General features: G+C 34.4%; 1 protein-coding gene across 1 annotated transcript; it reads left to right on the forward strand.

The window, feature by feature from the left end:
* The first annotated feature begins 295 nt into the window (after positions 1-295).
* Positions 296-24410, forward strand: LOC120626692 (choline O-acetyltransferase). The gene is made up of 11 exons (XM_039894317.1): positions 296-367; positions 1727-1918; positions 13639-13811; positions 14347-14533; positions 17933-18110; positions 18568-18746; positions 19627-19847; positions 20362-20484; positions 20949-21135; positions 22291-22491; positions 24141-24410. The coding sequence occupies exons 2-11, from the start codon at positions 1874-1876 to the stop codon at positions 24354-24356; spliced, it is 1710 nt and encodes a 569-aa protein (XP_039750251.1). The 5' UTR covers positions 296-367; positions 1727-1873; the 3' UTR covers positions 24357-24410.
* Positions 24411-24935: the final 525 nt, after the last annotated feature.

Below are 24935 nucleotides of genomic sequence, written 5' to 3' on the forward strand. Positions count from 1 at the left end.
TTGGAATTCTTATCGAATGTGTTTTCATTGTAGCGACAAGTGCTATTATTACGTAGAACAACGCTGCATTGTTTTAATACTACGGTGAATTGAGATTCCGCTAGCAATAACAATTTCTTGCGTTTAATATACGTATATCCGTTGGTTAAAGCATCCATTCAAACACCTATAACTATATATAGAGAGAGGTAAAAACTATAGCTAGAGGCGAAGGCGTAATACTTTACAACCACAAATAATTATGGGGGGTAAAAACCCAAGGATTTATATAATTGTTTTGTTTGCAGGATGGGGAGAATCACTGCTGTCTCTGCCGAAGAAATGGCTCAGTACCCAGGTCTACGGCACCGACGACGAAGACTTCCAGGTAAAAATTGATGAGCACCGTTATTACTAAGTATACAAGAGTTTTTATTTATCATCGATCGATTCAAAATTTCAGTCTTTATCCAATAGTTGTTCGTGAAACATTCTCACAAGCTTTCACATAAGAAGCACGATTACAGTTGTAGGCTGGCTGATCATTTATCTATAACTACATGTGCCTATAGTCTACACCTATAGTCATATATGAGATTTTTTCACAAACATTTTTTTATCTTAATTATTTTTTTTTCAATGAAAAGTATACTATGTTATTTCTAATACCTCCAAGAATATTTACAAAAAGTTTCATGAAGATCGGTTCAGTAGTTTTCGTGTGAAAGCGTAACAAACAAACTTACATTCACATTTATAATATTATAGTTAGTAGGGATAGGGCTGTAATATCATTTTAATTTTAATTTAATAAATTTCAATGTAATTGCTTTAAATGGTGAAGGAAAACATCGTGAGGAAACCTGCATGCCTGAGAGTTCTCCATAACGTTCTCAAGGTCGGATGAAGTCTACCAAACCGCACTTGGCCAGCATGATAGACTACGGCCAAAACCCTTCTCACTGTGAGGAGACCCGTGCCCAGTAGTGAGCCGGTAATAGCTTGTTGATGATGATGATCTACAGCATATACTTAATCAAAAAAGCGGTGATAGCTTAATAGTTAGGTCTTCCGCTTCACTTTCGGGGGCCGAGATCGAATCGCAGCATGCACCTCTAACTTATGTGTGCGTTAAGTTATGTGCGTCGTGATGCTGGAGTGCACGGGCGTGACAGAGCAACGCGAGATCTACCTGGGATCACCAGCCAGTATCCCAGAAGTCCTCAGCAACCTGGGAGGCATGCTGGGATTCTGGAACGAGCTTGGATGGCTGGAGTAGCGAGCAACAATGGATTATCACTTTATGTAACGGTGAAAGAAAAAAGGCTTGAGGAAACCTGCATGAGAATTCTCCATAATGTTTTCAAAGGCGTGTAAAGTCCAACAATTCGCACTGGGCCAGCGTGGAATACGATCTAAACCTTTCTCATTCTAAGACGACCAGAGCACTGTAATAGGCCGGTAATAAGTAGATGTTGATGTTACAAATTTGACCGATTTACGTTACTGCAAAGATAAGTTTGTAACCTTTTTTGTTTCACAAGTTTGGGCCCTAGTGTCACTTATCAAAAGTTACAGCAAACAAGTAAACGATTAATAGCAACGACCAATCGTTTTGTGTGTTTTGAAGCGGGTATTGTCACGATTTCTTTAAGACCCATCGTCATCACATCATCATCGTCATATCAACCCAACCCAGGGCACGGGTTGGGTTGATATGACGATGATGAAGATAATGTTTGTCCAGTATGTGCAAGTGGCCAAACTGCCGGTGCCGGAGCTGCAGCCCACCCTGGACTCGTACCTGCAATTCGCGTCTGTGATCGTGAGTCAGCAGCAGTTGGAGAAAACCCAGGAGTTGGTGAAGAGGTTCGCGGAGGACCTCGGACCCAAAATGCAGGCGAAACTCGTGGAAAGGCAAAAAGAAATGATTAATTGGGTAAGCTAGCATTGATTCCGGTGTGACACAAATTTACATGTTATATTATGTTATAATGTGTAAATATGTAAAGAAGCGGTGTGGTGTGTGTTTGTAGAGAAGCGGTGATAGCCTAATGGGTAAGGCTTCGGCTTTTGTTTCGTGGAGACCGAGTTCGAGCCCCGGCACGCACCACTAACTTTTCGGAGTTATGTGCGTTTTAAATTTAAGCAATTTTAATATCACTTGCTTTAAACGGTGACGGAAAACATAGTGAGGAAACCTGCCTGAGTGTTCTCAACGGCGTGTGAAGTCTACCAATCCGCACTTGGCCAGCGTGGTAGACCACGTCCTAAACCCTTCTCATTCTGAAAGGGAGACCCGTGCCCAGTAGTGGGCCTGTAAAGGGTTGATGATGACGATTATGTCATAATATTTGTATAATTGAGTATCCCATTACTAGATTACATATTACAGTAAAATGAATCTTATTAAGACGATATAGCTGCGACAAATTTGATAGGTATTTGAAATATTGCTGCCGCGCTGAGCCTGTCCTCCACCGTAGTTTTTTTTTTTTTTGGTTGTGTGTAGCGATTTTAACAACGTAATGCGGGCTTTCGGCTAGCAGCTTTGTGTATCCTGATAGGGTACGGAACAGCTGCAACTCAGAACAATTTTACTTATTACGAGATCGACGTTTCGTATTCCCCTGTTTGCTCATCCAAAACTGAGCAGATTCAATTATATTTAGCACAAACATTTTAAGAAATATTGCATTTAGCTTTCTCTTCCTTTCTTTCATGTTATTTTTGTTTCATATTTGTCTTTGAGTTCTATGAACATGCCTATAAAAAGGTAATTTATTGCCCACTTTATAGTGTCTGATTTTCAAAAGTATTTAGATTTTTAAGAAAAAGTAAAGATATGTGTGTGCGACATGTCTACTAGGCTTTGATTTTTACAAAATAAATGATGGCTCCTAACGCATTCAGGGGCGAAATATGGAGAATTCAGGCTATCTATAAAATTTTTCAATTCGGAATTTTGGCAGAACGTTTGTAAAATAACATCTTGTACATCTGTACAAGATTTAGGTCTAAAATCAAGGTTTTATCTACATAAGATTTTGAAGTTTTTTTTTTGTAGGGAGTAATATTCTATACGTTACTATCACGAATTATCACTTTAATATCGTCTTAAGTGGACAGCACACATAAACAACGTGTGTGATAAATTACGATCCGTGTTGGCAAAATTTACTCTTATAAAAAATAGAATTCCTTATAGTATACGCTTATCGCTTTACAAAGCTCTTGCCGAATCAACTATTGCCTATGGTCTTAGTAGTTATGGGAGAACATGTAAATCACATTTAGATACCATTTACCAGCTCCAAATGCGCTTGCTAAAAACCGTTGTACCATACCAAGTCAAAAACAATTTTAGAGGTAATTACCATGAATTATTCTCGTACTGTAAAATCATGCCAATACACGATAAAATTAAATATACCTTATTAATAGAGAACTTTTTCAAGAAAAATCTCCAAAAGCAGATTAAACTACCAATAATAACGAGCAGTATGTCAAACGCCCAACTCATTATTCCCCAAAGTAACAATCTGTACGGAAGGCAGACCCTGGATTGTCTAGTGCCGACTTTGCTGAACAGCTTGCCTTATAAACTAAAGCAGGAAATAAACGCTAAAAACATAAAGGAGAAACTTAAAACATTTTTCTTTCAAACTAATAAATGTAATAATAAATAGCTGGAACATCCTGTGTAAAGTTTACTCAAACGATAAAGTGCGATATGTGAAACTGGTTGAAACGCGATCATTATTTTTTATATTTTTTTTGGAACTACCCGTCATATTTTGTATGTAGCTTTAAAATACTTTACCTACTTATAATTCCGAGCGCTTAACGATGAATACCGGTGTACGGAGAAACCCGACTGGGTTTTTGTTACGCCGTAACAGATATTGTTATGTTAACATAAAAAAAATGTATATTTTCATAAAATAAAAAAAAAATAAAAAAAAATCGGTATTTTAGCCTGTCTATAAGAACATGTTAACAGGTTGTTTTAAACCAACATTTTCCACTACTGTATTTAAGAGGTAAGAAATTAAGAACAAATTTCTAATTTGTAACTTCATTTTGAGGTAAAATAGGCTTATTTTTAAACATCATAAACCTTGCTGAAAATGTAGCTTTCCAAGATGGGTTTCTTTAATCGGTTAAGAAGTTTTTGAGTTTATCCATTGCTTTCAAACGTACAGAAAATCTCTGTACTATAATGTAACATTCAATAACAAATAGCCTTTGAATGTTTAGCTCCTTATCAGTCACGAAAAGCACGTTTCTGCTTACGAATTCATAACTCAAAACAGTGGTATTACGCCAATCGTATTGTTCAACCATTCAAACCAACCATTTCCTCGTTGTTCCAACCAACATGTCGTTGAAAAATAAGCCTATTTTACCTCAAAATGAAGTTACAAATTAGAAATTTGTTCTTAATTTCTTACCTCTTAAATACAGTAGTGGAAAATGTTGGTTTAAAACAACCTAATTTTGAAGATAGTTCCGTATTGGTAAAAACACTGCAATCAGTAGATGTAGCAGACAGTGATGTGACGTTGAAGTTAAGAAAAAGTTTGTGTTCATGTTTACGAGATAAACTTATAAAACAAAATATATTTAATGGCGAAAAAAATTTGCTACTTTCCGAAGATGAAGAAAACTATATTAATTTTTACACAAGTATATATAATAAAATTTGTACAGACTTACATCAAGAGTTTGATGATAATAGTGATCATGCAAAATCTATGGAAAATCCTCATGATATAGGTTCGATAAAAATATATCATTCAAGAGATAAACAACACCGGCTATTATATCAAACTCTAATCAGAGGTCAAAATTATCACACATACGAAATTCAAAAATACCCCTTGTTCAAACATAAACTAAATCTTAACACTAAAGATGAACACAATGTGATTATAATCATAACGTTGCATTCTTTAATGAACAACTCGATACTACAGCATAATTCGGACATTGTCAATGAAGATGAATTTTATGAAGAACTTACTAAAAGTAATCTAGTAGATATACATATTATAGATTCGATTTTAACAAACAACTATGAGCGTATTGGAACTGTTGAGAAATGCCAACTTTATTCACTCTTCATTTTTCTTATAGATAATGAAAGAAAGAATTCCATGAAGATTTTTAAATTATTTCGTGTAAAAGGCCTAGTAAAAATCTACATGGATATCATGACTCGTCAAGATCTCAGTAACTTTCCAGATCAATGTTGTAATAAAACATTATTAACATCATGTGAAAGTCGCATATATTTGCAATATAATGCTGAACAAAAGAATATTAAAAGTTACGAAAATATTATATCTAAAATTAAGAATTTAATAAATCTGTACAATACAAAAATTAACCGTACTCTTCATAAGTCCGTTTACAGAAATAGCTTTGAGGGACAATATTCATCTGATGATATTTATGGTGATCCAAATATTTTCTCATGGATTGATACTGGCATATCAAAGGCAGCTATAAGTTCTACAAACAGAATAAGAACTAAAGTAGGAAAGGGTTACCTTTTGGATTCCCGAGAATATTCATTAAAAAACCGAATTTCATTACCTTATGACTTCAGGTCGACCAAAAGTCACAATGAAGAAATAAGAAACGTGCATACATCATATACTCTAAATAACAGAGTAGAAGAACACAAGGAGGCAATTGTATTGGAAAACAAAAAAGTTATATCTGGAGAAAAACCAAAAGATTTGCTCACAGACAAAACATTCTTCGATCATCAGTCTAATAATATTTCTACATGTATAAAGAAGAACAGCTTCAATATTTCTAAATTGCATGACACATTATTTAATAAAACTAGATTTTCAGGCTACGATACTGCTGTGCAAGCTACAGTTAAGGATACTGAACCACTAAACCTAGAGATGGTAGAAACGGTGACTGAAAATAACGAAAAAGTTTCTGTGACATCAAAACTTACAACAGCAATATTACAAAAACTTGAAGAGGTAACAATAACTTCAAGTGTCTTTAAAGATGGCGAAAAATATACACAGCATAACAGGATACACCCTAATAGTATAAATACATCCTTGTTAACACCAATTTTAGCTCAAAGTCAAACTAAACATACTTTGCCAAGACCTGCAATTCAATACCATAATAGCAAGGCAGTAATAAAAAAACATGTAAATAACAAATCAGATCAGACGCAAAATATTAATCTCTCTGAAAATACAATCAACAGATTTAGTTTAAGTCAACATAATGTCATAATGAACACGTTGCAACCTTCATTAAAATTATCAACCTTTTCCACCAAACGAAACCAAATTTCAACAAATAAGAGATCAAGTATATTGAATAACAATACAAAAACAAATACAAAATATACAGACAAACAGTTAGAAAGAAACATAAACAAAAATGAAAATGTTAACGATAAAAAATTGATATTATTTAGAAACTTTACCAAAACGAATAAGGACTTTACCGCACAACGTGAGTTAAATAAGATGGAAGAAATATCTAAATGGACTACCACAGCGCAAGTTTCCAAAAATAAACTTTACAGTAATTTTAAAAATTATTCTGCTTCGGATAAATATTTGCAACATACTTTTATTTCATCTAAAAGAGTGCCTTTCACTGATTTAAGACTGTTCACCAAAACACCAAACCAAAGTAATAGGGAATATACATCACAACCTAATCACTTTTTGTTAATATCAACTATTACACCAAGCTTACCAAATAAAACTTCTGAATCGATAATATCATTATATACAAATAATCAAACACAATTAATCAACCGAAGTAGAGCCAATATGTTTTTAACTAAATCCTCTTTAGGAAAAATTAACCACATTACAAAAACATTTAAAATAAATCCCAAGGATAATTCCATTATCACACAAACAGACAAAATATTAACCCAGAATAATTCAATATCGGTATCTACATCCAAATATTTGCTAATTAAACATAATTCATCACATCTAGGAAGTAAAATAAGCTGGAGCCAAAATAAAATTGATTATAAAAATGAAAAGAGCCGCATACCCACGACTATTCCTGAACAGATTTCAGAAATAAGCAGTACAATTTCTTCTGTTAACAATATTGAGATTACCAATACGACTAATAAAACTGAACTCAATCTTTTACAACTTGCACAATCAGTTTACCTTGAAAATCATACAACAGAGTTGCCATCGTTTAAAAATAAGACTGATATTAAACTGCAAACTGTACGAGTGTCACAAACGGCATGGCCTGATTTATCAACCATATTATACATAACACCTCAACCTAAAGTCACTGATGTCAAATATAATAATGTACGAATGTTGCCAATTTTATGCAAATCGAAGGTAGGTAAAATTAATCAAAGAAATTTGGAGGATATGAAAAATTTTGAACAGGTTTCAAAAACATACATTTCAACCAGTGCTGCCTACGAAAAACTTACATTGCGACATAAAATATCTGATGAAAATAAAGCAAAACCAGATTATGCTACGCAAAATGCATTCCAAATTTTTTATCAAGAAGAAGGTCAAAGTTCTACTAGAACAAGTATTTTAAATACTAATAAAAATAAAAAAGAAGAACTAATGAATAACATAGCGATAGAAAGAAATACAGTTAATATTACACGAATGCCGAAGGTAACAATTTCAAACAATGTAAAAGTTAATTTAGCGAAACAAACAAAGATTCTGAATATTAAACAATTTAAAGGATTACCAACCACTTCATCACAAATAGCTTGCACTTTGAGGAAACCGGGTAATTTAACTAATAATACAATCCCTCATAAAGGCAAATTTGTAACTGCATTAATTCAATCGAAGATAACAAATAATTCTAATAAACAAAATAAAATAAAATTAAAAACTTTGATTACACCACAGATGCCCGTTGGAAGTAATATTTCATATAAAGTAAATGAATTTACAACACTATCTAAGATAAATAAAAAAAATGAAAGTGGCGTGAACCTGAATACATTTGTACCACCATTGACACAAAACATTGCAACTAAGATAGAAAATAAGTGTGCAAATGTGACAAATATGACAAGCAATTTAATTGAAACCCAAAAAAATTCTAACAATGCATTTGAAATAGATCATCAACCAATTGTGAAACCGCATAGAACAACTCAAATAAATATATTGTTCGAGAAAAGAAATACAAAATCAAAGTTTTTATATAAACCAGAAACATCCATGCGCAACTCTGAGATAGGTAATACAAATAATAAACAATTAAAAATAACAAATATCTTACAGGATGCTTTAAGAAACAGAATGCGCCACCTGAAAATGCAATCTCAATATACAAAAACTATACCATTGCTGAGAAAAAATGATAAAGAATCATCTCAAGTTATTTCTCAGCAAGGAATAGGATTTAAAAGTACAATTATAGACCAAAAACTTAAGGTAACTGATATTAAAGTACAAGATATGCGAATGTTACAAATTTTATCCAAATGGGTTGGTGGGAATTATCAAGAAAATTTGATGAATATGAATAAATTCAATCAGTATTCCACAGTCAGTTATACCATTGGATTTCCAGTTACTACTAAAACTGAAATTATACCAGAAACTGCTAAACTACATGTATCTCAAATTTTTAATCGAAACACAGCAGAGAATCAAAGTTCTACCGGTAACAGTATTGTCAACACAAATGAAATAAACAAAACGATAGATAAACATAAAATAAATATAACAGAGAAAGACAATAAAAATAAAATACAATTTATAAGCAATAATGATGCTTCAAAATATATAAAAACAAGTGCTTTGACTACAAATCAACTAGTAAAAGGCAAACATTTAAATAGATCAATTTACACAACGATAAATAGTCATAGTAGACTTTCTAAAGCTTTCCAAAGCACAACAACAACAAGCTATCGAAAGATTTTCTTAAGAACACCTACAAAATTACTAAAAACAACATTTAAGTTTAAAACAAACAATTTAGCTAACCCCCAAACAGAAAGTTTAATGTTGAATCAGGTAACCAAAAAAGTGGGTCAAATAGAGTTTTTGGATACCGATAAATCAAAAGAAACACCAACAACTTTAACTTCACAAAGAGTAGCTAATTCAGGGAAGCCTGATTATTTAACTCTAGATAAGAGTCCACATAAGCACCAAAATGTAACTACTACTATTCAATTAACAAACTCTAAAAAAAAAACTGGGAATGAAAATAAAATGAAAGAAGAAAGTTTACTTACACCACTGGTGACCGATGTATCCGTTATTACAAATAAGCTAATAGGGATAACAATACCAATGGTAACTGAAGTTGATGAAATACAAATCAACCAAAATAAATTTGAACCACTATTAACTAGCTACATTACAATTAAAACAGAAAATAAAAGCAGCAATCTGCTTAATGTAACAAGCAATTTGGATGACATAAATAACGTATCTAAAAAAGAAACTATGAAACCCCAAAAATATAGTTCTACTCAAATTAACATATTAAATGTGATAAGAAAACCCAAATGGGAATCAATGCTACCATATAAACCATTAGAATCATCTGTAAACAATTTAAGAAACGGTCATATAGAAAGAGATAAAATTGCAACTGGTTCTAGTCAACATGAAATCGAAACAGAAAATTTACCGACATTACACGTAAATGAAGTGACCCCATTTCCGTATAAGATAAATGAAACTCATGAAATACAGTTACCAGGCATACCTAGCTTGACAACCATACACCACCATATAACGCCGAAATTAAAAACACACAGTAAGATGAAATCGTTTCTTACAGTTGTTAATAGTCCAGCAAATATGGTAGCATTAAAAACTTCTGTGAATACTGAAGAAGCAAGAACTTTATATACACCGAACACCAAAACTTTATCGGGGCCAACTACAGTAGAGTATAGATTTAAAGCTTCCACAATACCTGAATCAATGCAATCATATCGTACATTTGTGACGCCAGTTCCTAACAAATACAAATCTTATCCGTCAATGATTGATGAATCTGAAAATGAATCAAGCCAAGTACTATCAATAAAAGATAATAAGAAAACAACTAAAGTAGTTTTATTAAGACCAAACTTCTTAACTGCACAGGAAAATAATCATAAAAGAGCGAAATATCTATCAAGAAATTTCATTAATGATGTAAGTTTACAATCAAGTACACATTCATTGAGAATTTTTGAAAAAATTAAGAATCCTCCGAGTTTAGATGTTACATTGAAGGAGCCAAGTAACACAAGAACTCTAAGTTCAATGACATTTAGTCACAATATTTTTAAACCCACAATTGTAATTTCGGCGAACAACGATACAGATCACGAATATGTTACAAAGCCAAGAATTCTAAAGACTTCAAAAATAGCCACATCTCTTTCGCATTTTGAACATCTGCATGAAATCTCGAAGCAACTATTTGGCAGAGTAACCCAACATTATTACAATAAAATAACATTTAATGATACTTATCAGTTTCAAAAATCCTCCGAGATTAAATTGACATCTCCACCTCAAGATCACAATTTTCCACCAACTCCTATGAGCATTACTGTATTGGAAGCATCAAGGATACTCTCAATAAAAGGAAGAGATTATAAAACAGACACAAAACTCACTACTACATCTAAAATGACAAGGCAAAATAAAAAAACCGATAACTTCAAAATAATACCAAATCAAGTCGTCAATTTAAGTGGTTACTTCAATTTTCCTAAAGATGTCACCACTACAAAACATGCGACACAAATACAAACTTTTCCTCTGAGCAAACAAAATAAATCTTCCTCTGTTATTCCAAATCAGTCTAAAATTCGGAATCTTATATTTTTACCTAATATCCAAAATTTACAGAAAAGTAATAATTGTAATGATTCTTTGGATTCTAGTTATAAAATCAAACAGGAAAAATTCATTAATAGTTCATTGTTGCCAACACACGTACTTTTGCGGACTTCCATTCAGCCTACATCCTTACTGCTAAAAAAAGATTTAAAAAACTACCCGCTACTATCCACAAACATTTCAATGGCTCATAAATATACGCTTCAAAACAATTGTAAAGTAATAGACTATTCAGAAAAAGGAACTGAAGGCATGACTACAATAACTTCTTCGCTATCCAGTACACGTAACGCATGTAACAATCCTCGTCAGGGTAAAATAGCTATTCGTGAAATAGGAATAGAAAACAAGGAAAACAAAAAGTCTAGTTTAACTACATCCTCAAGTTCTCGTAAACCAAATATCAACATATACACTAATTTCAAGGAATCAAGTTCAGTCATTTACGAAAATCTTACAGAACAAAATAAAATCAAAAGAAAAAATGGAACAATGGTAGCTAGCAATATTCATAAAAATAACAATATTACAAAAAAAACCCCTAACAAAATCGCAATTAACGAGTTGTTATCAATTTATAGTTCAAACAAACTAATGTTGAATAATAAAATAGATACAGCTACAAATGAAATCGAAATCACAACACAGGACATTTTCAAGTCAAAGCAAAGTCTAGCCCCAAAAAAGAGACCAACGATGACAACGACTTGCATTAGAAATACATCAATATGTTACTCAAAGTTCATTAATGCTGTGGCAGAAAAAATTAACATGTCAACACAAACCCTAAAAAAATATGTTACTGCATATACATTACAAGATGATTATTTGAAAAAAGATAATGATTTATTTACTAAACCCGAAGAAAGCTTTTCATTAAGTCCTAAAGTAACCAATTCTACAATAATAAACAATTATTATGTTTCCCTTCCTAATAATACGATCGCAAATAAAATTATTCATTCAGAAGAAAAAAGTATAAAGAAAAAAAATACTGCTGGTTGCCACACCATATCAATTGCCAGAAATATCTTTACTAATGTCAATGGAGTTATCCTAAATAATTTGGTTTTAAATAAAAGGCAGCAGAGTATTAGTGCAAATACGACTACGGGATTTATTCCAGAAATCGCATTCAGTGGCAATCTTACTAATCTTAAAAATACTAATCAAAATGGTAGCACTATAACTTGCAATTTGCTAAAGCTCAATAAAAACTATCAGGAATCAAAAAAAGAATATAAAGAAAATAGAACCACTCCTAAAAACTTGGTTCAAAAAATAATTGTAAATAAATTATTCGAATCTAAAGTTACTATAAAACTAAATGGAAAAACGATTAAATATAATACATACAAACCAAAGGGAGACGATTACGAAGTATCAATGAAGCCTTATATAATATCAAATTATAAATCAGCTAAACAGAGAAAGTTTAATGTTTTATCAACAATACTTCCTAATCAAAAGATGAAAAAAACTTTGCCTATCTTGAAAAAGAAAAACGATATTTTTCATCATTTGAAAAATGAAACGGTGCATAGTAAAAAAACAAAAAGTAAACCTCCATCAAAAATAAACCAAATAAATTTCAAGAAAAAAGGTAATAAAAGAAGATTACTTACTTCTTTTGAAAAAACTAATTTATATCCATTGACGAAATTCCCATCTAAAGCTCACAGAAAAGTAATGAAAAGAATCCATCTACCAAACAATAGTAAAAAAATAATTGCAATGGATACTACTGATTTATTAATTAGCAGACATTTAGCAACAAAATCAATGATTAAAGTAATATACACACACAAAGCTCCTATCAGCCATCCACTACAAAACATTGTTACAGTGAACCCTAAACATCGCATCATTCATCCCATCATTGACAAAGTTGATGGAATCATAATACCATCACAAAAATATTTTAAACCTAAACCAATATTCTATGACAATGAAGATTTCTACAGAAACAAAATCATAACACATCATCAAAATGACGCATTATCACTTAGAAAAAAGGTCAATCACATAAAAGCATCATTTCCAATTTCAAATTCTAATGATCCAGCTAATTTTGTAATAGATAGACCTATGTATCTTCTTCCATCAAATACTAAGCCAAAACTTTTGCGAGACCGAATAGACTCTATAAGAAACTACGTGTATAACGCTGAAAACATACTACCTACACAAGGTACCACTAAAAGGGTTCTTGAGAGTACCATTAAAGACGAAGGGCCTTACATAGATCCTCTATACTATTTCCGAAGAAGTGGTTGGTACGATGATTACGTTGAAGGAAGGACGCCTACGACCACAACGACCAGAAAGCCGACAAAACGGCAAAGAAGAACAATTTTCTTTTTAAGTCCAACTGTCCCGTATAATTATTATTTATAATTTTATAACTAAAATAGAAAATATATATCAAATATAATTATTGTACCTGGCTGACACGTCTTTTAACGCAATTATGTCTTGCAAATGAGTGTCGCGTTTTGTTAATAAATATAAGGTTATGCGCCTAAAATTTTTGTTTTACTTTATTAAGATTTCACAGATTTTAAAATGTCTTTAGTAATTATACATGGCTTTCTCGATTTTATCTCATATCGAGAGTACACCAAGGGTCCCATTTAGTGCCTCTTTTATTTAATATTTACGTAAATGACTAAGCATTCGTTTGATGATGATAAGGAGTTTATAAAGTATTTTCACAAAAATTGATAATTTAATAAAAGTGTACACTTGAGTACCAATTATATTAACATGAAATATCTTCATAAAGGTGACGGACTGGTGGCTGGATGACATGTACCTGAAAGTTCGGTTGCCCTTACCTATCAACTCGAACCCTGGCATGGTGTTCCCGAGGAGGCAATTCGCAAAAATCGACGAAGTGGCTGATCTTGCTGCACTATATATTGATGATTTACTTGACTATAAGGAAATGCTGGACAGGTAAACATACCTTAAAATAAAAACAATTAATTTTATACAAAAACAAGCTTATCTTTTCAACTGACTCTATGCCAACAATCAAGTTGCTAAGTTGCTTAGTTATTGAGTTAAGGAAGGACAAACAATCAAACATACTTTCAAATTTATAATATTACTATGATTTCATGAGTATGTCATAAATAACCTGTTAAAATCCACTGCTTGACTGCAAACTTGTAACGTGCAAAGAATAAGTACGAAGTTTTTGGATACCTATATAATACACATCCAAAAACCGAAAGTTGTTATTCCCCTCTTTTTCCTATCACCTATGAATCGAATTATAAAGTAACTTATGCCCGTTAGTACCAAGGACGAACAAGTTAATAACGCCTAATCTAAGAATATTCCTAGGCATTCATCTACATTTGACCAATAGTTAGCCTCTAAGAGTTGGTGAAACTTTTGTCTATAGAAATCGCTTATAGCATTTGGTATTCGATTTGCGCGATTCCTAGATTTAGTGAATAAGTTCTTAACTCTTTGTGTTAAATAGAGGCGAGCTACCACAAGAGAGGGCTACAAGCCGCGAAAAAGGTCAGCCTCTGTGCATGGAGCAGTTCTACCGACTTTTAGGCGTTTGCCGTATACCAGAAGTTGGCAAAGATCGTCTGGAACTGCCCACGAGACCAAACGAAGCTACAGAAAGTGAGGAGTTGGTGATCGTCGCGTGCAGAAACTATGTAAGTATAGTTATACGGCCAATAGGCGCAGTGGGCAGCGACAATGCTATCTGAGACAACGGCTATGGGTTCGATTCCCGTAACTGGAAAATTTCTGTGTGATGAACATGAATATTTTTCAGTCAGTTCTGTATATTATAAATATTTATGTATATTATTCGTTAAAACATTCATCAGTTATCTTAGTACCCATAACACCAGCTACGCATACTTTGGGGCAGTGCCTGATTAGGCAAGCGCGGGGCCCGTAGCAAATTCTTTAAAAGAGACATTGCTCTGATATGGGTTGTTAAGTATAAACTGGTAAAAATACAATTCAATACTTAATACGTATCTTAAATACAATACGTATTTGCTATCTATAGGTTACAATTTCGTGGGTAATGAATAGTGTAGTAAATTACTATAGGCGATGTCTGGGTGCGTGTGCGTGTCTGTCAGTCAGTCAGTCATTCAGTCAGTCAGTCAGGCAGAGATAAACGGTATTAAATACGTGGGGCCCGTAGCAATTGCTACTCTTGCTACGTGGTTAATCCGGCACTGCTTTCGGGTGAATGGCGATGAGTGTTTTGTAGCAGTATATTTATTTATTTAATTAATTAATCATAATTGATTATTTAAAATTTCGTGTGTGTGTTAATAGACAAGTTTTATTTTGTTATGTTCAATGTAGACAGTTAGTGCTCGCATTATTTACACATTGAAATGTTAAGGTTAGCTAAAACAGATAACACATAATAATATGTACCTACTTTTAAGCCGAGAGTCCGTGGTAGATATAAATAAAGACTAGACACAGATACTTAGTAAGAAGTCAAATTATTTCAAATTGTACTGTACTCTCTTGCTCTATGTGTTTATCTGTGCAACTTTTTTTTGCGGTGTATAATAAAAATGTATTCGATCATTCATTCACAAATATTACATCTTGAAATTCTGTTAATTATAATAAAAGGAATGAGAAAAACTCGGAATGTATCCGAAGCTTACTAGATCATTGAGTTTCTAAACATTAAGTAGTTACCTAAATACCTCCCAACTCGCTACTTTACTGTAACTATGTATAAGCTAATTGTAAGCAAACTTTGAAGTATAGTAAGACTCGACTTCACAAAGCAACGTCTTTCAAACTTGTAGAGTACGATATTGAAACTACAATATAATCCACTCCCATTTTATGTGCTTAACAGTCCGGTGAGGATTCCATGTAATTTAATATTTTATGCTTCCAACTTGGTTGGCTATCTTGAGACACGGTGCTAAACTTTTATTACTTCTTATTTAAGACTTGGAGCAATAAAGTTGTAATTGAATATTGAACAAAGCGGGTAGATATCTAGAACAATTTGAGAACGTAACAAGATTATCTTCATACCGAGCTTTCGGAATATATTCTTTAATTTTAGACAACAATCATTTGAATCTGTCAAAGTTTTAGCCAAACCATTTTACGGAATTAATGCTGTTCGATTTGTAGATTTTGTTTATTTTGTACGTTGTTTATTTTGTGTTTTTTTTTTTGGATAGTATTGTCTAGATTATTACAGAAATGCCGTAAATAGATTATTTTTATGCCTTTTATTCAGTTCCGACTAAATTAGAAACCTTATTGTCGTGAAATGAACGCTTCTTAAAAAAGCGTTATTTTTGTCGCACTATTTGCTATTTAGATATCTAGCATATTAGCTTTTTTTTATAGAGAGGTTTTCTAGAGTTTTATAGGCATTTGACTAAAAATTTACGTAAATCTACGTAAGTAGGCGCGAGGTGTCGGGTCGTGACATAGGAATACATAACGGTTTTCCACGACTGAATGATAGGTTAGTTATCGTTACTTTAGGACTATGCCACTAGCTTTGGTATGCCTATTTTTAAAGGAAATCCATTTTTATTTAAATAACTTTATCGCATAAAAACGGATAAAAAGTAGTACAAAATAAACATAATTAAAAAGCAAAAGGCGAACTTATCACTAACATTTTTTAACGTAGCCAATGAGACACCTAAGAGGCGGTACATAGCAATAATACAAACATATATACACTAATAACTACATGCCAGTTGATATATAATACAACGAGCTGTTGCCCGCGACTTCGTCTGCGTCTGATTTTGTTTTTATCGTATTCAGTATCGCTAAGCCTTAAATGAGTACATGTGACTGTCAATTAATTATAGACAAATAATTTGCAATAATGTCTTAAAGTGTAACTCTATATCTTTTACTAGGAAAAGGGAACCTTTTCTCTATGACTACATTTTAAAACATCAAAACCTTAACAGAACTGATATTATAAGAGATCTCGGGGTACTCCTCGACACTAAACTAATTTTTGATTATCATATAGATGCTATTGTGACCAAAGCATTTAAAGCTTTAGGTTTTATTATACGTGTTAGTAAACCATTCAAAAAAATGAAAACCATCAAAATCCTCTACTGTTCACTGGTCCGTAGTCAACTAGAGTATGCTTGCCAAATATGGAATCCTGCGTATCACATTTATATCAATAAATTAGAAAGTATTCAAAAGAAATTCATTACATTCCTTAAGCACAAATTTCACCTTCCTAAAACTTCCTACGAAATATCATGTTCGGATTTACACCTTGTACCCCTTCATACACGTAGAAACATTGCCGACGTTTGTCTCTTACTTAACATTGTTAGAGGGTCAATAGATAGTCCGGAATTACTTACTAAGTTAGATTTATTTGTACCCTCGCGATTACCTAGGCATAAAAAGATTCTGCACGTACCCTTAACTAAAACTAAGAATAGATTTAATTACTTTTTAATCCGTGTCTCTCGCCTTCTTAATTCTGTTTACAATGACCCTGAAATTGACCTATTTTATGGTAATATGAATAGTGTACGTCGCAAATTAGTAGATAAACTGTTGCATGCTAGGTAAACTTAACACTTTGTTTTAGTTTGCTGCGTTTCTGCTGGGTTCTATCAGGTACCCTTGTTTATATAAGACTTATCTGTGGAAACCTGTTATTAGTTTTAAGTCAATCAATCTGTTAACTAGTTAGTATCTACAACTGTTGGTTTTCCAATTAAAGAAAAAATAAAAATAAAATAAAATAAAATAAAATAAAATTGCGACTATAATTAAATATCTAAGCTATCCTATCTCTTAAGTTGGACCAGACTGCTCACGGTGTGCCAATTTAATTTAAAATCGGTTAAGTAGTTTAGGAGTCCATCGCGGACAAACATCGTCACAGGAGATTTATATATATTAAGATAAAGATAACCATAATACATATTTATATCAAAAATACATTTAAACTAGTAACAGCAAGGAGAAAAAAAAATAAGTTTAAAATATACAACAGATAATTATCCATATTGACATATTTGAACGTCAATACATTAATTTCTTCCGCCCAGTTCTACCCAATACCAGTGAAGGCTGGCGACCGAGGACGTCTCACTCCTGGAGAGATGCAAGCTCAACTTCTCCACGCTATGGTGGATGCTGCCGGAGCTCCTCCAGCGCCCAGGGTCGGGATACTGACAACTATGAACCGGGACCAATGGGCCAAGTCCAGGGAACAACTTATTAGAGGTATCTTTAATTAATGGACAACAAAAACTGGAACACTTGAATTTGTTATTAGATTTTAGATAAAAAGTAACACAGTTTGTAGTCAAATAAATGTAGGTACACTCAATTTTTACAAATCCTCTGTTAGAATTATGTTTTCCTGGTACAAAAAGCTATGTTACTCTGCGTCCTTTCATGTAACTCTATGCCAAAAATGCAATTGGTTGCTTATTTAACTGTCGTACCTCTTAGTATTTATACCGTACGCATTTATCACACCAAATTTCCAAGTTTTGTAACCAACATTCCAAGATTTTTAGTTATCTATTTATACCAGAGTTAGACAGTCGCTGGCTAAAAGTAGATGGCTAAATGCATTTCAACAAACCATTGTTGCTACCAATCTTTCTAAAACTAAACTTAAGCAAAAATCTCTATCGACTACTCTATAGATGATAAACGAGTGTTTTGTTGGCAGATGAAAACAACCGCGCTAACCTGGAGCTGATATCTCGCGCTTTATGCATCATGTGCATTGACGAGGCAGGAGGGGACCGACCAGAGCTGGACAGTGACACCAACGCATTACTCAGGGCTATGCATGGCGGAGGCACTCGACACCACTCCGCCAACCGCTGGTTCGACAAAACTGTGCAGGTAACTATGAAAATACCTAGTTTCATCTCGGTCCCAAGATATAAAACAGGAAAATAAAGAATCAGGACGGATTCGATATTAATTACTTTCATTAACCTTTCATTAATCTAACACTTCTCTTAAAACCATCAGTAATGCTGATGAAAATCGAACAAATGTCATGACTGTATAAGTTATTATTAGATCGTGAAATCTTGTTCTAAAAATAATAAGAGAGATAGATACTCTAGTATCAATTAGCAGAACACTGAGCGACGATAGACTAGTAGGTATGCAGGTAGGTAAAGCTTCGGTTTTCCTTTTTGTGCACGAGGTCCGATCCACGACACGCACCACTTCGGAGTTATGTGCGTTTTTTATTTAAGCGCTTACACGGCTTGAATGAGAAAGGAAATATGAGGAAACCTATATGCCTAAGAGATCTCGATAACTTAATCAAAGGCCTATGAAGTCTCATAATATCAACCCATTACGGGCCAACTACAGGGCACTGGTCTCCTCCCACAATGTAAAAGGGGTTAAGGCCGTAGTCCACCACGCTGCCCAGTGCGGATTGGTGAACCCCACACACCTTTGAGAGCATTATGGAGAACTGTCAAGCATGCAGGCTTCCTCTCGATGTTTGACATTGAAGCTATTGATATTTTAATTACTTTAAACTTAGAAAAGAAGTGAAGTCTATATCGATCTTTTCTAAGTTATGTGCGCCGCGCCACGAAAGCACGAAACAGCGAAGAAGTCCACAACGCTGGCCAATTGGGGATCGTCCCAATTAATCAGCGTGGTGGACTACCCTGAGAGGAGACTCGTGTCCTGTAATAGGCCGGTGATGGGTAAATAATTATGATTGAGGATGCTAAAAGTTAGTTCTTTGCTCTAGCTTATCATATCATCCGACGGTACTGTGGGCATGTGCTACGAGCACAGCCCGGCGGAAGGTGTAGCAGTGATCCGTCTGGCAGAAAGAGCTCTTGCGCGTGCAGAGGTGGCAGACAGACCATCACCTCCACCTGTGCTGTTGCCCGCACCGCAGCCTATGAAATGGAACCTCACCGTTGATTTGCAGCGAACTATTGAGCATGCTGCAAGAGATTTTGATCGGTGAGACTTGGTTTTAAGGTATTTTATTACATAAGAGACGACCTAAGAGCAACATCCGGAGTACTGTAGAGAAAGAAGATCCACGACCGCGAGGCAGGAACTGGTGGATAAACAGTAAGACAGTAAACATACCTATCTATAAAAATATTTTTTGAACGTCTTGGTGCAGCTGTGTTGAGGATTGTCCCACACTTTGTTAAATTGTGTGGAGATCACCAAGCTCATCCCAGCCCAGCCCATCGTTGGGGTAGTATTATTTTTGTTTGCTAAATTTTTGTTGTTGTGATAATGGTTAAAATTTACTATTGATTATAATTCTATTCATTTTAAAATGAGGATGTTTTACTTTTTTCACCATCTGCCTAACTAAAAAGACAGGTTTCAGATCAGGAAACCATAGATAGGTAATCTATGGTTTTTTATGCTTATAGAAAATCTGGCCTAAGATTTTCTGGTTGTACTAAGGCGACTTGACCCTGTGTCGTTCGCACTTAACTTAGTATAATTGTTTCAGCGCCATATCAAACTTAGACCTGAGGGTGTACACGTATCGTAACTACGGCCGGGACTTCATGAAATCCTGCCGCACCAGCCCTGACGTCTACATACAACTGGCAATGCAATACGCGTATTACAAGTATGTGTATATCTTTATGAAAATTAAATCACAGGACCTTGTAGTTACATATACTCAGCATCATCATCAAATTAATAGTATTTAGCTTTAAATATTTATACTTTTAAAGGTTTATATTAACTGACTAATAATTAATTGTAAATAATTTATAAGAATGACTTTTTTACATTTTAATGCATGCTGTGATAACCTGTAAATAATTGAACATTTACTATGTGACTCATTCCAAAAAAAAAAATGTATCTACTGTTGGTTGTCCTTTATAAATAAATAAATAAATAAAATAAATAAATCAACCGACTGACGTCCACTGCTGAACATAGGTCTTTTGAAGGGCGTTTCAAACTCCACGATTCTTTGCTGCTTGTATCCAGGGATTTTGTTCATTTTATATCATCTGCATACCCTGTGCATACCCTCTATGCACGCTACTGCCTCGAACTTATTACAACTTATATGTCTAGACTCTACGGTTACCTGGTGTCCACCTACGAATCAGCATCGCTCCGGCGTTTTAACAATGGGCGAGTGGACAACATAAGGTCGGCTCACAGCGCGGCGCACGCCTGGGCCTCAGCGATGTGTACGGCCGATACTCCGCCCCAATCTGAGGAGGACGGTCAGAGAAAGGTCTCCTTTAACTTATATGGGGTATGTTTTTGTTCGTTAGAAACTTTGCTGTTTTTAGGAGCCCATATAAAAATAAGAGTTTATTATACTAGCTGCGCCCCCCAGTGTTACCCGCGGTGAATGAGTCTGGACTCGTAATTTTTTTATTGCAATTACGTGCTATGGCTAACTACTTATAGCTTTAATTATAGCTCTTTGACATGAAATTCAGTTTTTCATATATCGCGCGGGAACCGTGGATTCTTCACAGATAGAAAAATAGCCTTTGTGTTATACCAGGATAAGAATATACCCACCCTGGTTTAACAAAGGTAAGGTTTAAGGTTTACACGAAGGTTTAAATCTTCACTATAAATTTCAAGTCTCTTTAGTTGTTTTGCGGAAAAAATACAACAACAATACATCCTCACATACCCGTTTATAATGCTAGTACCTACTCAGATAAAGGACTAAAATCATAGATCCTACATCTGAATGTTAGTATGCTTTGTCAAGGACTTGAGTGGGTATAAAACTTAAAATCTAGACAAAACAGAATGTGTGCAAACCTCAGATCCATTCAATGGCATTGGCACAATTTACTTTTTGTTTTACCGAAACATAATATTATGGTCGTTAATCGTAGGTCCATTAAGAATATACAGAACCCGCAGTCAGCCATTATTGCATGCAGTGCATTGTGTTTTTGTTCGCGATGCTAGATTCGTCAAGCTTATGTCACAGCCTGATGGATCTTACAGCTTATAAGTACTCTCATGTCTCTCTTAATCGTTTTTTCTCCTTCTAACTAACAATATAGTTTTTATTTGCAAGTTGTGGCAGTCTTTAAGTGGGTCTACAATATTACATTTATATGTTTTTTCATTTTTTGTTTAGTTTTTAAGAGTTGTTGTTGTAACTTAAATAAATAAATAAATAAAAATAAATAAATAAAACAGTGAAAACGCTACCACGACTTCCCACTTCACACCCGCGTAAACTTTTCCAATTTTGTGGTAAACGTTACGAAAATTAGGCGTAAAATTATTACTGTAAACTGCTAAATGGAATGAAGTGAAAACTAAAAAAGTGGTGTGGTTTTTGATGCTTCAATATAAGTCATGTAGATTCTGTATGTTCTTAATTCTGTGAGTAGGTCATAATAATTTAAGTATGTTTAACGACAACGTCGTACAGGAACAAAAGAAACTAGAATTGTTCGAGGAAGCAGCTCGCAAGCAAACCGTCATAATGGAAGCCAATATCCTCGGCCGGGGTATCGATAACCATCTGCTTGGATTACGTGAGGCGGCGCGGGAGACACTGGGTGAACTGCCAGAGCTGTTCACAGATCCAACCTATGGCCGCATGATTGAGTTTAAACTTAGCACCAGTCAGGTAAATTCTTATCAGCGTTTTAATCTAGTTTTATATATTGGACTAGCGTACCCAGCACGCTTCGCCGGGCTAGATTTTGCTATATTTCATTTAAACAATAAACTTGCATCATTAAATTTATTATTTCAGTGTCATAATAGATTAAATCATTTATTTCTCTCGGTATTCAATCTCTTCTATTCTCTTCTCAAGCGGGTGAATATCATTATCTACACCCATGTACACCCAACAAAAGAATATCCTCATAGTAAATAAAAGCTGTATTTGACAGTTTGACAGTTCAAAAATAGGAGTGCTCCAATCGTCACCAAACTTTACAGAATTACTCGCCAGGTGAATCCGGAGATTCCCTGAAAGTTTCATTGAAATCGGTCCAGCCGTTTCGGAGCCTATACGGAACATACCCACACACTTTCTCTTTTATATATGTAGATAGATTGGATAGAAGCATGAAATACTCTAAAATCGCTGAAGTAAAGTAAGTGAAGTAAGTAGAATATACAACGTGTAACATTATTACGAAATAATGTACATAAGTACATTTCATAAGGAATCACCCTGTAAATAATTAAATCAAAAAAACATTTTTTATTTATCCGTAAATCATATTCAAAACAATCAAGTGTTTACTTATGACAACCCTATTGAAGATAAAAGACCGACACGTGCATAGTACCTGAGCTATGCGATGCGTACCTAATAAAGTGAGAGGAGTCACTTGATTCTACTTTTGCATGTGATGTTAGGGCTGTATCCAATTTCTTACAGAAAAACTATGGCAATGCTTTAATCAAAAACTATGAGCTTTCGGTTTCCCAGATAAGTCTCAGAGACAGTAAATAATGTACCTCTAAAGCCTGTAAAGTATTATTTTGGTTTTCATTTACACGTTGTATAGTAAAGCGTACCTGTACGTAACCGCCTCGATAGTCTAGTGGTTAGCTTGTCAAATTACGGATCACGACCGCTTGGGTTCGATTCCCAGGTCAACCGAATAATCTTTAGGTATACTTATTAAAATTCTTAGCACTAGCCCATAATTAGGAAATTATTGAAATTTAACCCCGTGCCTCGGAGCCCATGTGATAATATTAATTAGCCCACCAATCAGTGTCGGAGCAGCGTGGTGGAGATATGCACTCAATCCCTGCCTTAATGAAAGAGCAGATCTGTGTCCAGCAGTGAGACGATGATGATCTGTAGACAGTACGATGCCACAAAGAAACCGCTATGGGCTAAGCTAAATCAAAGTCAAAGTCAAAGTCAAATATTTCTTTATTCAAATAGGCACATAGATGGCACTTTTCATGTGTTATTATATACAAAATGTGTACATAGTAGTGAGTAGTGATGGCGATAACTACAATCGTAAACTTAAAACTAAAGCTACGAGGGTTCCAATCGCGCCCTGGTCTAAGAAGAAGCCCACAACAAACTTAGCCGGGTGTTCTTTTTGTTATCACCATCTCACATTGATAAATCCTTCTCATTCTGAGAAGAAGCCCCAGGCCAGTAATGGGTTGAGGACGATGATAAGAAGAAAGAAAGAAAGAAAAATTTATTCTTTATTATAAATTTTTTCTTTACAACACCACATATGTTATGTGTGGGACAACCTAGAAAAGATAAACACCTATTGGTTACCTCAGGTCGCTACAACAACAGATGGCACATTCATGGGTTACGGAGCGGTGGTCCCCGATGGCTACGGTTGCAGCTACAACCCAAAAAAGGACTGCGTCATCTTCTGCATCTCCTCCTTTATAGCCTCCAGCGTGACCAATACAGAAGCCTTCCGACAGTCGCTGGAAGAAGCCTTGGACTCGATGAAGCTGATGTTTCAGAACAAGAAAACTGAGAGCTAAATATTAGCCATCAACCTTTTTTCTTTATTGAGGAGGAATATAGAAGCTCAGCAGTAAAGGGGACCAAAATTGTATCCCCGATTATGTCCACTCACAAGGGTTTATATTAGTAATGTAACCTTTTTTCCTTTTTGGAGAGGAATAGAAGCGCAGCTAGTAAAGGCAGGAGACAAAAATCGTATACCCCGATAACAGCACGGCAATTAGGAATATGGGTAGTTTACCCCCGCTTGATATTATTTCCACCCGAGCAACCTGAGTGGAGAGTAACTGTGGACCGTGGGAAGAGATATACATTTTGCCTTTTCCCCGTGGAAATTTCTCATTCCCATAAGTACTACCCGTGTAGTAGGTAAGGCTAGCATGGGTGGGAGACAAAAATTATATCCAAGGGATACAATTTACTTGTCCACCTGCCAAAGCACGACGACAGAAGACGGGAGAAGTTTACCCCCTTTTGACATTATTATTATATTATTAGGAGATTATTTCCACCCCTGCAAAAATGCTTAGAGTGTTGTTATAGCTGTGGGAGTTGAGGCGTTGTTTGTACATTCCCCTTGGAGAAAATGTTTAAAA

This window comes from Pararge aegeria, chromosome 10 (assembly GCF_905163445.1).
Source record: "Pararge aegeria chromosome 10, ilParAegt1.1, whole genome shotgun sequence".
NCBI classification, from domain to species: domain Eukaryota; kingdom Metazoa; phylum Arthropoda; class Insecta; order Lepidoptera; family Nymphalidae; genus Pararge; species Pararge aegeria.